At 40.9% G+C, this 14,658-nt stretch overlaps 2 protein-coding genes across 2 annotated transcripts in view; one reads left to right on the top strand and one right to left on the bottom strand.

The window, feature by feature from the left end:
* Positions 1–10,306, bottom strand: part of lmtk2 (lemur tyrosine kinase 2) — a 28,617-nt gene extending 18,311 nt beyond the window's left edge. Inside the window, exons 1-5 of the mRNA XM_084370503.1 lie at positions 9,781–10,306; positions 1,487–1,620; positions 1,164–1,317; positions 331–407; positions 2–120 (exon numbers count right to left, since the gene is read on the bottom strand). Of these exons, the coding sequence (XP_084226629.1) occupies positions 2–120; positions 331–407; positions 1,164–1,317; positions 1,487–1,620; positions 9,781–9,883 (587 nt within the window). The 5' untranslated portion in view covers positions 9,884–10,306. The remainder of the gene's footprint in view (position 1; positions 121–330; positions 408–1,163; positions 1,318–1,486; positions 1,621–9,780) is intronic.
* Positions 10,307–11,823: 1,517 nt separating this feature from the next.
* Positions 11,824–14,654, top strand: pvalb5 (parvalbumin 5). Its single transcript, XM_084371190.1, has 5 exons — positions 11,824–11,951; positions 12,502–12,578; positions 13,589–13,721; positions 13,995–14,104; positions 14,379–14,654. The coding sequence occupies exons 2-5, from the start codon at positions 12,518–12,520 to the stop codon at positions 14,399–14,401; spliced, it is 327 nt and encodes a 108-aa protein (XP_084227316.1). The 5' UTR covers positions 11,824–11,951; positions 12,502–12,517; the 3' UTR covers positions 14,402–14,654.
* The last annotated feature ends 4 nt before the right edge of the window (positions 14,655–14,658 follow it).

Raw genomic sequence — 14,658 nt, 5'->3', positions numbered from 1 at the left:
CCTGTATGGATCCCCTTGCTGCAGGAAATCATTCTGCTCCTTGGCACTTGCATTAGCTTTTAACTCCTTCACCACCACTCTGGCTCCACCAGGATCTGTGTAGATTTCACTCAGAAGGACCTGTTAATGCATACAAAACTTTTAGACTTGACAGGATACGAGGTCCATCATTCCCAACAACTGCAGAGAAAATCAGTGACAAAAGGCAAGAGACCTTGAGATGAGTCGCAGAATAAGCAGCAAAAATTCAAACACTATGCAACTTACAATCTGTATTTTTACATTTTTTGGAAAAGTTGCAAACTTGTACATTAAAGGAACAAATCTCACCTGGCCAAACCAGCCATTGCCTATCTCTTGGATGTAACTCAGGCTGTGACGTGCTACCTGGAAGCCTGTGGATCCCTCTGTGAACCAAACCACAAAACAATGTTTACATAGACTGTACTAAAAATAATAATTTCACTTTGAGCACTTGTTGCTCCTAAGTGTGGTAATTTCATCACAGTACTTGTGGGCAGCAAGTACACAAAAATGTGATACATCATACTGAGTAGTTACTAAGTAGTCCCTCATTACTTAATGATAAGGACAAGTAGGTGATTTCTTAAAACAAAACTAAGTAGATACTTGTCCTAATCATGATGAGGGATCAATGAGGGATTACTTGGTAACTACTCAGTATGATCTATGAAGATCACTGTACCTGACAGGGCACACAACATAGAAACCAATGATTAGGTAATTAGAAGTAATGAATTGTCACTAATTTGTGCCACTCGGCAGCTGGTTTAGAGTTAATCAGTAGCAGCTTGTGAAGACAGTGGTCAGTAGGTTGATTCACCAATATTTATGAACTAATCATGACCTTAATAATAAATATTATAGTATTTCCCAGTCTGTGCTCTAGTAACTCATCATTATCAACTGCCAATCACAAAAAACACACCATTCTTCCATATATGTTCATAGATCTGTATGTTTACAATTAATTTCTTTTTAAACTAAAAATAATAACAAAAAAGGCACTGCAAAAAATCTAGTAAGTCAAAAACATTATAACTGTGTCATTTGTATGTGTATGTCCAGTATAGTATGTAATATGTAGAGTAAAAGTGCATGTTTAGACACAATGTGCGTCTGTGGGTGTGCATGAGTCTGACCTGTGATGCGGGCAGGAGGTTGGAGGTGTGGGGGTCCAGGCAGAGCCACAGGGGAGACAGCGAGGGTGTACACCTCAGCTGGGGACTGCATAGAGGGAGTGTCCTCTGCCGGTGGAGTGAAGTCGATCTCATCATCAAAGTGGTCCTCGAACTCCTAAATCAACAACAAAAGTCAAGAGTGGATGTAAACTGGCTCGTTTCACAACAGAAACCGAATTCACAGACCATTTTGCTCCGACCCCACTCTGTATTCATTAGGTGTGTCCCACATGGGCCCAGGTGGAGCTATGTCTGTCTGGCTAGCTGCCTGCTGGGACTCTCACCTTGAAGTTGATCTCCCTCTCCTTGCAGCAGGTCACACAGTTCACTAGCAACACCACCAAGGCCACGAGCGCCGTCAGTGACACCACCAGGGACAGGTAGAGAGACACAGACAATGTGTCGCCTGTGCTTCCACCTGAAATGAGAAAAACGGACAGAAACCATGCTGAATCATTTATAGCTGTGCTTCAAAATTAATTTGGAGGAGAATGAAAGAAGGCAGCTGACAGCCTTGTCATAAGCATTAAACGTAGGGTGTGTTTGACAGTAATACAGCACACTTGGGTTGCACTGCCTGTTCTACTTAATCCACCCACAACAAACGCTTAACAATAAAAATAAACTGCAGTGCTCTTAAAATGCAACTTCTTGAGCTTCCTGCTCTCTTTCACCAGCAACACCTCTGCAGAGGGAAGAAACACAAAGCTGTAATACTGTGAAAGACTAATTTTGCTATGAGGAGTCAAAACTGTGATTTTTTTAGGTTTACAATTTACACAAGCATGACGTGACTCTTCAGGCCAAACAGCTTCAACCCCTAATCAGCTATTCAGACAGCTGTGGGGGTTTCCACTGGCTGATAAGCAGCTGATGGTGCAGCAGCGGTGACAGAAGGTGTGGGCCCGCTCCAGTGAGGATGCTGCTGTCACAGCATTTCAAGTGTCAGGGCTGACGGTAGCCTTACAACCCCCCGCCCACTGTGCTGCTTAGTTGCTGCTCTCACTACACCGATGCTGACCAACACACAAACACACACGGGTTTACACTGACTTCCATTCATTGAGCAGCATAACAGCATTAACACAAACCCTTAGCCTAATCTTAACCAGGACCTTAGAAATCATGTTTTGCTGCATGAGGAGCAGGCTTTGGTCCTAATGAGGACTACTTGTCCTGACATGGTCAGTGTTTGGGGATGCAAATTTGTAGCAATTTCTTTAACCGACAGTCAGCTGCCTTAACAATCAATGATCGGTTCATCATTAATATATGGAATATGCTGGGCATGCTTCCATTAGAAAACTGATACAAAGTCAGAGTCGGTTACATTAGGAGGTAAAAGAACAGATAAACACAAAGTTATGTGAACAATACACTAACACAAAATAAAGACTTCATTTCAATTGCTGGGTGCCGTCAACAACTGGCACAACAAAATCCAACCCATATTGAGGTTACTTAGTGGCTTAAATATAGTAATCAGATTGTATAGTACTTTTTAAATTAAAAATTACTTGTATTTTAATCAAATATATTTTCTCATTCAAGTATTGTATATTTCATTTTGATATATTTGATAAGTAAGTATTTGTAATAAATTAGTAATTTGATAATCGAAATAGCCATGACTGTCGGTGAAATTCTTAACAGAGACTAATCAATTAATGATTAATTATTAACATTCTTATCAGTGTTTATACCCGGAAAGGTCCTTAATAGGTAACAAAAGTGCATACACACAGGAACAGCTGAAGCTTTTCTTTCTAGTGCAACAGAGACTGCTTCACACACAACGCACATTAACTAGTCGAGCTTCTTTGATGTATTTTTGTACTAAAAAAAGATAATGTGCTACCACAAGAACGGTTAGGGTTAAAAGTTAGATAAAAGTAGGCTGCAGTAGGCTGCAAAACTGTATACATTACAGCTTTTATTTTCAAATAAGTGATACATCAAATTAAATTCATCATCATTAAGTGTGTGGTAAGCCATAGCCTTGTTTCTAAAAGTAAATATCTAAAAAATGCCTTCAACCTCTTGTGAGCCATCGCTTGGGCTTGGAAACACGGCCCCTAACAATAGTTTGATACACGATATATATACAGCAGTGTTTTTCAGTCCTTTTGCAGGGGCCCTCTGCCCTGCATGTTTAAGATGTTTCCCTGCTCCAGCACACCTGGTTCAAATAATCAGCTCGTCATCCACTAAAGCCTGATAACATCCCAATGCATTTGAATCTGGTGTGTTGGAGCAGGACTAGAGATCACTGATATGCATTATCTCACAATTTTTAAATCTCCTCAAAAGCAGTTCATTAATGTTAGGACTGGGTGGCAAAATCGATCAACACAATATTTTTGACCAAATACCTCAATATCGGTACTACAACAATATTGTAGGGACTTTGAGTGCTTTCAGAAAATAATAACACAATGAGATTTTTGATAAATAATCATCAGCAATGTACTTCACTATGTGGTATCACATTGTAATAAATGGTAACATTATCTCAGCCCAATGCATCTTGACATGGCGCAGTGTGTGTTTCTGTGCGAGTGTGCGTTTGTGTGTACTCAAAGCCGAGTGAGAATTTGTGGGAGACTCTCCTCCCCGTTCTCCCCGCTGTGTTTATTCTGTCTCCCACTGGTCGCAGCTTGTCAGGTACATCCTGTCTGCTCGAGGGGGAATCAGCACCTCCTGAGTCTCCTTCTGCTCAACTACAAATTCCCAACAGATGAGAGCGGGTGCTGAATACCCCCAGACGGCAAACCTACCTCTAGTTGTCCCATGTTTTCACACTTTTACATGGGGGGGAAAAGAACAGATTTTGCGTATGGCTGCAACACAAACAGTCTGAGCTTTTTAAATAAGAAATCAAACAAGGCCAATCAGTCTACGCTTAGCCACTAAATATGAAAACATAACTTTTCATCTCCATTTTGACACGTTTTTCATTATATAAACTCATCCAAATGGGAACAATCTAAAAATGGTGGCACCTTGTACTGTAAGCTCATCCAAATGATGCCATATGTTTGCTTGGACACTTGCTTGGTTCTGCAATGATCAGCAAGAATCTAATTTTCTGTTGTTCTCAAGTCTGTTTGGATAGTTTATCCCACAATAGAGGTCCTATCTTTAATCTGCATTTATGCTTAGGTTGCAGGGTTTTTCACAGACTTTTTTTGAGACAAAGGCAGCAATGGTTGTGAGTGTCTTGTGATTAAGGGTGAGAAAAAAAACAAATAAACAATTACATGTTTTGCTTCCCAACCAGAGTTGCGGGAAGACAAAGACAAGGGAAAGAAAGGGGCAAAAGGGCACAGAGCCTGATGGAAAAAGTGAAGACAAGAATGATGAAGGCGGACAGCTTTTCAATTTGACCCGTGCAGTGAGCAGATACCACTGGGTGGGCCACATGACATGGAAGGGATAACGGCGAGCTAACCATCCTCTCACAACCAACACTGAATAAAACTGAGTAAGAACATGCCGCTGGATCTGGACTGAATGTCTGTTGAATATCTGACCAACCGTTAAATGCACCGCTGTGAATTTCTGCTTTCTAAAATGCTCTGTCAAGTACCAGCTAATGAGGTTGGGTATCCAGTCCTATTTACTTCGGATTAATGGTAATTCATTGCTGCGTTGACCTTACGTGTAACATGCCAACGCTTGGTACAGGCACATCAGAGCAGTTGCTGATAAAAGGCAGTTTCAGTGTTAAAAAAAAACAAACCTTTGTGCTTTTGTCCGAATATTTAACAAGGTGGCGGTCAATAATAGAAAGGTGGTCCGCCTTTTAATTGGATAGGCAGGGAAATCCTAAGGCAATAGAGGATTTGACAAGCGTTAAATTATGAAATGATCAATGCTCTTAGTGCAGCAGCATTGGAAAAATTGTTACCCTGCGCTACCCTTTGATGAATTTATTTTACACACATGCAGATATCAACTGAATGTCAATGAGAACATCTAAACTGTGCACGCTGCCTTATTAAACTGCTGACACCAAGCAAAGTAACTGGGATGTGTCTGTCAAACTCTTACCAGATGTTGAATAATGTTGTTGTCAAAAGAAACAGGGGAAAGACATTTAGCTATCGCTACCGTGCTGGCATTTCAGTGTGGACAGATCTCCAAAAAAACAAAAAACTATTGTGGATGTATGTTGCTTTTACTCATAAACAATGCTTTATCATATATTCACACTGGCAAAGCCTACACCAACAACCACGCCATTGTTACAGATGACAGGCCAAGCCTCAGCTTCAGTACCAAAGCTCCTTTGCATAAGTGATTTAATTAATCTGACATCATGTCCTGCCTTCCTCTAAATTATAAATAAAATATTCTCTTGACATGAACCCGAGATTAGAGCATGTAGAGGCTGAAAGATAGTCTGACAACAGGCTGAGCAGTGATTTTACTATAAGTCAGGTCTGGTCAGATGGAGCAGTTGTGTATTCAGACAGCACAGCCTGTCAGAGCGCAGATGAGATGAGCAGCAATCACTTTATCTCCCTGGGGAGCATTAGATATGATCCAAAGTGTCAGCCATGACCACAGAACACCAAGCTATCACTGACAAAAATAGACAGAGTGGCTGAATATGGTCTCTTGCATCCTGACTTTTTACAATTGTCTTGAGTGCCGTTAGTTTTCCTCCCTGCACAGAAAACATACTGAACCTTGAATCCAAAACGGACATATCAAACAGAGCTCTGTTCCCCTTACCTCTGAGGAAATGTATACTTTGGGAAAAGTGATTAGAGAGATAATGTGATGCTAACTGTAAAGGTTTGAAATACATGAAACACGGATATTTTACTTATTACTAAAAGGCTGTTCTCCTCCACAAACCTCTCCTCTGTGCCAAAGATTGCATCGGAGAAACAGCGTCTGTGGTGAAATATTGATGAGAAGAGGAATTAAAGATTAAATAGGTCCATCGTCTGGACACAGACAGACAAAGTACAAGTAGCTCTAAATGCAGATGTGTACTTACATCTGTTAAATTAAAGTGTTTCCTACCTTCACAATTTATCATTGACATCCCGAGGGACGTGATAAGCCTTGTAAAGTCTAATATGGCCTCCTTAAGCTTATACACAGTTCCTCTGAGGAACAGTAAGTGGAAGAAACAGGAGGGAAACTGCTGTAGCCCAACCTGATAGACTGAATCTGCAATAAACAACAGACACGTTTAATTATTTAAGATTGTTGTGAGTCAGACAATACAGTCAGCACTTGTCATGTCATCTTCTCCAGGTGAGAGACACTACAACAGATGACACATCCACAGGATGAGAAGAGGGACAAAACACAAACTAGGATCCGTAGTTCCCTGAACTGACTGACTTCCTGCACAAAGTGTCACCCGCCATTTTTACCTCACAAAAATGGCCATTAAAACAATTTATGTTAAAGAAATTTAAACTAATTTTATTATTTTACGATAGGAACATCTGGTGGGCCAATATAAATATTATGGCAGGCCAAATTTGGCCAAGAGATAAGAAACACTGTCAGAATGGGTGTTCAAATGTCAAAAACATGGTGGTGGTCCCAGACACACCACTGGCCGGGTTTTTCAGGTATTAGCTCAATACGAAGTATTAGTAGTGAGTTGTTAGTTGAACTAGTGAGGTACATAGCTACATGTACCCTACATGTTAGGTAAACATCAAACCTCCATAAAAATGTACATCATAAAACAATACGTACCACATGCATCACTGTACTTATGCCATTTAATACCAACTGGCTTTAATAAAGCCAAAGCATAACTTAACAACAATCCTGTGAAAAACATTTGCTGTTTATAGTAGGCAGCTTTTTTTAATATAAACACCTCCCTTCTGTTTCAGCGGAGCAGCGAGGTTCGAGGCGGTGCAGGACTCCCAGAGAGGCTGCAGTGGCAGTCAGATAGGAAAAAACAGGAGCTGGGTCACGGCAGCTCTACATGGGATCAGTTCTCCTCCGCTAGGCCTTATCTGAGTCATGGGTTCATATTATGACTTGGCAGGCACCACCAAATGACTCAACTGGTTTTTGGGACCAATACGGCAGGGAGCTGCCAGGTCTTATTTCGGTTCCACTGCATATTTCAGCAGGCATTCACTCAGAGGGGGAGCTGACCCATTTTTGCAGATTTCACCCACCAGCGTGCACAACAGTGGATGTCTGCGCTTTCAGTTTCATGCAGGATGAAGGATGGCATTGTCTGGCTGACATGTCTGGGTTGAGCTTAGATTTGTCTGTCTGCTAGACTGAGACTCATCGATCAAATGATGAGCCCAGGGAATTGAAGCAGCCAATATTTATGGCTGTCTTTGTCAGGATGCGCATTTGCAAGTTAGCATTGTGTCAATTTCAATTATAAACTGTCTATTAACGTACTGTCAGAATGCAAAAACATTGATTGGGGCAACATAAAGGAGAGGCTGGTGTTAAAGCACCATCCAGTACATCCTGGTGTGCTAGTCAATGAATCACTGAGCGATGTAGTGGAGGGGCTAAGGTCAATGTCCACCTGGTCTTACAATCCACACATGACTCTATCACCTGGCTGTTACTGTAGTTAAAACTTCCGTTAAAGCCCAACCTTTACCCGTGTTTGATGTGTGTAAACAGAGCGCATGTCACATGAAGACCGGCTTTGCAACTGACCTTAGTTATTATTTTAATTGTGATCTGACTCACAAGCCATAACCGAAATCAAAACGTTATACAATGAGGTGTTGCCGTACTGTATCTGTACGCAGTGGTAAACGAAGACTGGGGAAGTGGGGCAAAGAACAGGTTGCTATGTAATAAAAGCATTATACGCTTGCTCATGCTGCAACATCACGTCTTGTATGCTGTATTATAATAAACAAACATCACTGTTGCTAATCATTGACTGATGCCGATAAGCTAGGAATGTGTTACAGTTACACATTACCGACCCTCACTACAGCATATCCATGCATGACTCCATTCTTATATAATATAGCCTGTGTTGTACTAGGGCTGCACGATATGGTCAAAAGATCATTTGTGATTATTTTGACAGATGTTGCGATGGTGATATGACTCACATTTAAAGAGAATGATAATTTTTGCACCACATTTTTCCCTTTCTCTGAAGAAAACTATGAAAATCATGAAGATGCGACATTTCTTGGGGTCTGTACTGAACAAAAATGTTATCTTACATCTGAGGAACAAAATTTGAAGGCCAGGGCAGCACTGCAGCACTTCATGACAATGCTGTTTTGTTACACATTTTACCTTTATCAAATAATTGCAGCTTCTTGCAATTTGGACATTGCGATTTTGCGATTACGTTTCAATGAATTGCGCAGCCCTATTTTGTACCAAGTGAGGCCTGGAAAAATTGGACATATGGCATCCACAACATTAAGACTGGAACAAATGATTGTTGTTGGACTGGATTCATCTTCAAGAACTGATGGATTAATTGTTGAATGGGAAACAGTCAAAATACTTGACATTGAATTCACAATGTTTTGAAATGAAGGAAAACAAATGTTCTTTGAGAAGCTGTAACCACCCATGTTTGGCATTTTTGTACTCAATAAATGTCTTCAATGATTAATAATCATGAAAATTGTCCTCACTTGGTTTCCTGTTGATCCACTAGCAATTATATAAATGTAATCTCACATTAATTTTCCCAATAAATCTGCTGGGATTAAACTGTCATACAGTCAATTTCCTCCCGTTTCTGTAATTCTGTTTTAAGCAAGCAAGAGCAAGAGTCTCCTAATCAACATATTAAGTGTTTTTTAATCACACGGGCATATTACAATGTGACAAAGATGTTGTTCCATGAAAACACTTTCATTTAGCCCAAAATAATCCAATGATTACACCCGGGACAAAACCTGTTATGTAGGAAAGATGCCTGGAAACTAGACTCAACATCAAAAAGGTTATTCAAGGTCCGTCTCGAAACAATTACAGTGTTTCCATGCTGGTAGGCCAACATCCAGGCCATTGTCCCATAAACTTTGTTAAATGTCAATGACTGGACCAACCCCACTCAAAGGTTAAATATCTCTGCACCTGCAGTTAAAACAGTCTGTACTATATTAACTCAGACACATCACAACTTCCCGGAGACTGGTTTAGTTGTGTTAAATATTAATCACAATTAAAATAGACAAGGTTAATCAGTATTTTCTGAGTTCTGGTAGGGGAATGTAATGTTTGTGTTGATGTTAATTAGCTGAATCGTGACGATGACATGCTGATATTTTCCATTATATTCGTTATTAGAGGATCTAACAGGACACATAGACAGACTGTAGAATTGCTATGTTGTAGACACAAACATACAATAATCAGTACAAGTATCTATACAATGAGGAAACGCACTTCAGTAGTGAGAATGAAATGCAGTCAGGTTGTTGTGTTGTTAGCTTTTAGCTGCTGATTAGCAACAGCTACCCCGGCAAATATAAGCTAACAGAAACATCTGCTAGCTAAGCAGCTTGATAGACAAGAGTTGTAGTGAGTGAACAAACAGTCGGTTAGCTGTGTATCAGCTTTCAGTCAGCTGTCTCACCTGATTTGTGAGGATACAGGAGAGGGGCACCTTCACACAGACATAACGCCGATAGAAAAATCCCACTGGCCAGCAACAAAACATATCCATGGCGGCTCTTCATCCTCCTAGCTTAGCTAACAAAATGTTAGCTAATTGGAATCGTCGTCCTAAACTGTAAATGGCTGATTTGAAGCTAAATAACGTGTTTTAATCATTGATAATCTGTTTTACTTCAGTGTAGGCTACATAAACAAGCATATTTTCTGACTGTTTAGCGCTAGCGACTTGCTGTTAGCCAGCTAACTAGCTTCGGCTAGCATGTCAATGCTAACAGTTTCAGCTGACGACAGCAAACACCGCTACGAAATATAGTGTTCCGTTGTCCATAGAGACAAAAGGAGCGATCGCCTTTCACGACCTATCATATTTGGTGTGTTTAGCTTAGTGTTATTTAACTGAACATAGCGAAAGTAAATCAATCAATAGCCCTGACTATCATGAAACACCTCTCCCCCAAAGCGCCATGTTCCTGTACAACGTCACATCACGGAATGAGGCGTAAAACTCCAGATAACTGACAAGCGCCCTAACCAATCACAACAAGGAATACCTGCACGTTAAACGTACAGAGCCAATCGGCTTCGAGCTTTATCATCAGTCATGTAAATCCAGTGCTTTGTATGAAATCTGGGGAAAGCTTTTTACATCCAGTCACTTGCCAACCATGTGATGCACGCCTTACAGATTACAGAGACGAGCTGTCTGTGTTCAATATTTATATTTCTGGATTTAAGACCAGCCATAATACCCAACAGCATATAACTGGTGGCCAGGCTGGTTTTAATGGTGCACTGATGCTGGCTCAAGCATCATGAGCTATTTCTTGTTGGTTTTTAATCATTTTTTTTACTGTAGTGATTTCATCTGATTATTGCTGCTCGGTAGATTTACGGGAAACTCGATATTCCCCATGATTGAAGACTAAAACAAAATGCAACTCTACTTTGATCACTACAGCTAGAAAAATAGGAAAAACGCTCTTGAACAATCAAGTTGTTGTAGGCTATTTATCCCAATTAGAGACAGTCATTACCTCTGTCTGCTTGTGTGTTTTCCTGACTCTGTTGTTTTAATGGCTCCCAAGCAATAGCCCATGATATTTGATTATTATTATTATTATTATTATAGTGTTATTAAACCTCAGCAAATAATATATCAACAGATTTAATCATTGTAATACTCTGGAAAAACCCACCTATTACCCCTTATATGAAGCTAAGACTTATAAAATAAGAATGGCAGATTCATGTGTCATTATAATTTTTAAAATGCCTAGACATAAGTAATACTAAAATTAAAGGGGCACTATGTAGTTTTGGAGAATAAATTCAAACTCAGAATTTCAATATTTACAATACTGATGAGATAATAATACAAACTCAGAAATATCAATTTTTTCCATAAGTGAATAAACAAGCTGTTCTCAGGGGAAAATAAGGTCCCCAGAACGCTTTTGAAGCTAGAAAGGTGGCAGGGTCCGCCACATACAAACAAAGTAAAACAGTATGGAATTGTGTTGAAAACAAAGGGTTTGTTTATTTAGTTTGTTTGGGCATCAAAAGATTAGAGATTCAAATTTCTTCCCCAAAACTACGTAGTACACCTTTAAAAACATCACATGACTAATTGATAATTATCACATTCATTTAATCTACTGAGAGATTCTGCATTACCTGTGTACACCTACCTCTTATTCCTTCTTAGTATCAATATTAACAACACTGATAGCATTAGGGGTTGTTGTTGTTATTGTTGTTGTTGTTGTTGTTGTTGTTGTTGTTGTTGTTGTTGCAGCAGGAAAAGCAGAATTACTTGGATGAATATCGTATAAAAATGTATGTATGTTTATCAGATGGAAATGTCAATATTTTATCTTTTTTGTATGTTTTTTGCAAAACAATATGAGGGAGACAATTATCTGCTCTGATTAACTGATGAAGGAGGAGGAGGCTTTCAGTGGCGTGGGGGAAATCTCCCTGGATTTGAGGACAGAGACGTCAGGCTGCTTCTTGCACTCCGGATCACGAAGCTGCTGCGAGAGAGTGTCGTTGGCTCACTGGCACAAAGCAAGAGAGGCAGAGCTCAGCACATCACAGGCTCAGAGAGCGCAAACCTCCAACCGAAGCACGGTGAGTACCAAGCTCTTCTTTTTTTTCCCTTTTTGCAAATTCATGTGCACGGTGATGTTGGTGTGATGATAGCAGGCAGTTCTCTGCGTGTTTGCACTTTGGAGCATGTCAGTTCTTTTGTTTAAAGGGGGGGGGTACAAAACAAAACAAAACAAAAGGATGTTCAACCTTTTTGTGTTCAAGTTGTAATAACTTTCTCTGTGGGGAAGAAAATGCTTTCATTTTGTGAAACAAACCTTGATCATCATGCACGTGATTTAATTCATGTCATATGATGAAATACATTTGTTTCTCTCTCTGAAGAAACAATTCAAAGTTATATCTTTTGTTAATGTGGTTTAACCTGACTCTGAAAATGGTACAACCCTCCTGATAAAACGTACAACTCAGACTCTGACGTCCCTGAAGACTACCCACAGAGGAATGATCACGCTCAATCTATCTTATCTGACAGAAACTGTTACCTGACAGCAGAAAACACCTGCACCTGTTTCATTCACTGTCATTTTGGGTTTTTTCTCGTGCGTGCATGTGTGTTTGTATCCCTCAGGCAGCTACAGAGGACCATGGCATTTGCAGGGATGCTGAGCGACGAGGACATCAAGGCTGCGGTCCAGGCTTGTCAAAGTGAGTCAGACGGCACACACTCACACGCAGGGACGCGCATACTTATCTTTAAGACACGAATACATACTTTGGGTGAACATGAGTCCAAAGACAGAGAGAGTGAGAGGCATTGTTAAACCCACTCCCACTCCCACTCCCACAGGGGATACCTGTGTGATGTGTTGTGATGCACAGTGGGGACACGCTCCCTGTCCCCACTGTGAACCAGGCGCAGACAGGTAACCAGGCAGCCATGTGGCAGGAGAGCAGTTACCACCCAGATACCAAAGTGTTTATGTTGAGCATTCACACAGAGAAAAAAATCACACGAGCTGTACCGCCCTCACATCCCAAAGCACTTAAACATTTATCTCTCGCAAATCTGACTGCGTGACAAGGCGAACACAGCTCAACCGCACCGATGAATATCAAATGTCAGCGCTTATATGCCCTTTATTGAAGAAACCCCTCCTTCTGGGAATGTTTCAGGCAAAAAAAGACATTCAAACTTGTGCGTTCATTTTTCGTGCGCATCAGCAAGAGAAAGAAGTATTTTTGTGATTCCTTCCAAGAAGTGATGGAAAAATGAGTCACCTCGGGGTTGGGGATACATTTTTTAAAGACTCCCCTCGATTTACACAAGATGATTCATTTTTAAATCAGAGTGCAAATCTTACACCCGAAAACTCACCCTGGATCAGAATTTCCACTCAGAACGGCTTTATAAATAAAAAAGCTTTTAAGATTTTATGATTGCCTCAGACCCACAGGAGATATTCAGTCTGCTTTGACTGCTTCAATGGCATAGTAACAAAGCCTATAACAATCTAAGACAGTGATGCGCTACAGGGTGTATATTGGTAAATGTCACCGGTTGAAGAATGAAAGTCATCTGAGCGAATGAGTTAATGCGACATCTCTATTCAGCCCCTCGCCATTCTTGCTTTCTCGTCATTCTGCGATCGACCTCTAGCTCCCACATCTGTCTTCTCTCTCTCACGTTCTCTCCCCCACCCTCTCTGCATCTGTAGCTCCGGGCACATTCGACTTCAAGTCATTCTTTGCACAAGTGGGACTGACCGGCTCCTCTGAGGCGGATGGGAAAAAAGTGTTTACAATTCTGGACCAAGACAGGAGTGGATACATCGAGGAGGAGGAGCTCAAGTAAGGATAGGGTGTGTGAGTGCATGTGTGTTACATCTATGTCCATTGTGGTGGCCTCAGGCTGAGGTCAGTGTATGAATGAAGCACATTTCTTCTGTGAATGAACTCAGTGATACATGAGGGGAGGACTGGTGAGGGAGTGATGGAGGGGGGCGGGTTAAGACAGCTGAGAAAAAAAAGCCCTAGAGGGGGAGAAAATGCCATCAAGAAAGATAAAATCCACAATGATACAAGGTTGAACTTATCGTTGATATTTTTTTGTGCAAACATCAGGCTGTTCCTGCAGAATTTCTCCCCGGGGGCGAGGGAGCTGACTGTGGCTGAGACCAAGGCTCTGATGGCTGCAGGCGATAAGGACGGGGACGGCAAGATTGGGCTGGAAGGTGCGTGCATGTGAAACATTTCCCACGAAAAGCTGTCTGCAGATGAGGAGAGGAGCCGTCTGTACAGGGGAGCTGTCCATTACTTAGTGCTGAAATTGCAGCCTAAAAAAAGCACACACAAAAACACAATGAAAGCACACAGAATGTAATCTGTTTTCTGCTTGGTCATCTTGCTTAACCATAATGTTGTGTGACACCGACTTCTTGCCTGGAGAACGCTGTTGTGCTTAATAGGAATCTGACTGAATCCTCTGTTTCTGTTTCTCCCCCGCAGAGTTCTGCGATATCCTGAAATAAAGACAACGAGCACACACGACCACGACTGTCTTTCCCTTTTTTGAATGGTGGGTTTCTTACGGACATCCTGACTCTCCAGCTGGACCAGAAACCTCAGATAATCTGCACCTGCCTGCTGCTGCTCTTCCTTGTTGATGTGATACTATAATGAATAAGATGTTTGGTGGACAGCCGGCTGAAGCTGGATATTAGTTGTTGTGTGTTGAATAAATCAGGTACCTGTAATGGATTAATAAATGTATTTAAAATGTGATGTC

This window comes from Pagrus pagrus (assembly GCF_965226575.1).
Source record: "Pagrus pagrus genome assembly, chromosome: 13".
Taxonomy (NCBI): domain Eukaryota; kingdom Metazoa; phylum Chordata; class Actinopteri; order Spariformes; family Sparidae; genus Pagrus; species Pagrus pagrus.
The sequence above is the reverse complement of the archived record's forward strand: the minus strand, read 5'-3'. Positions and strand labels throughout refer to the sequence as shown.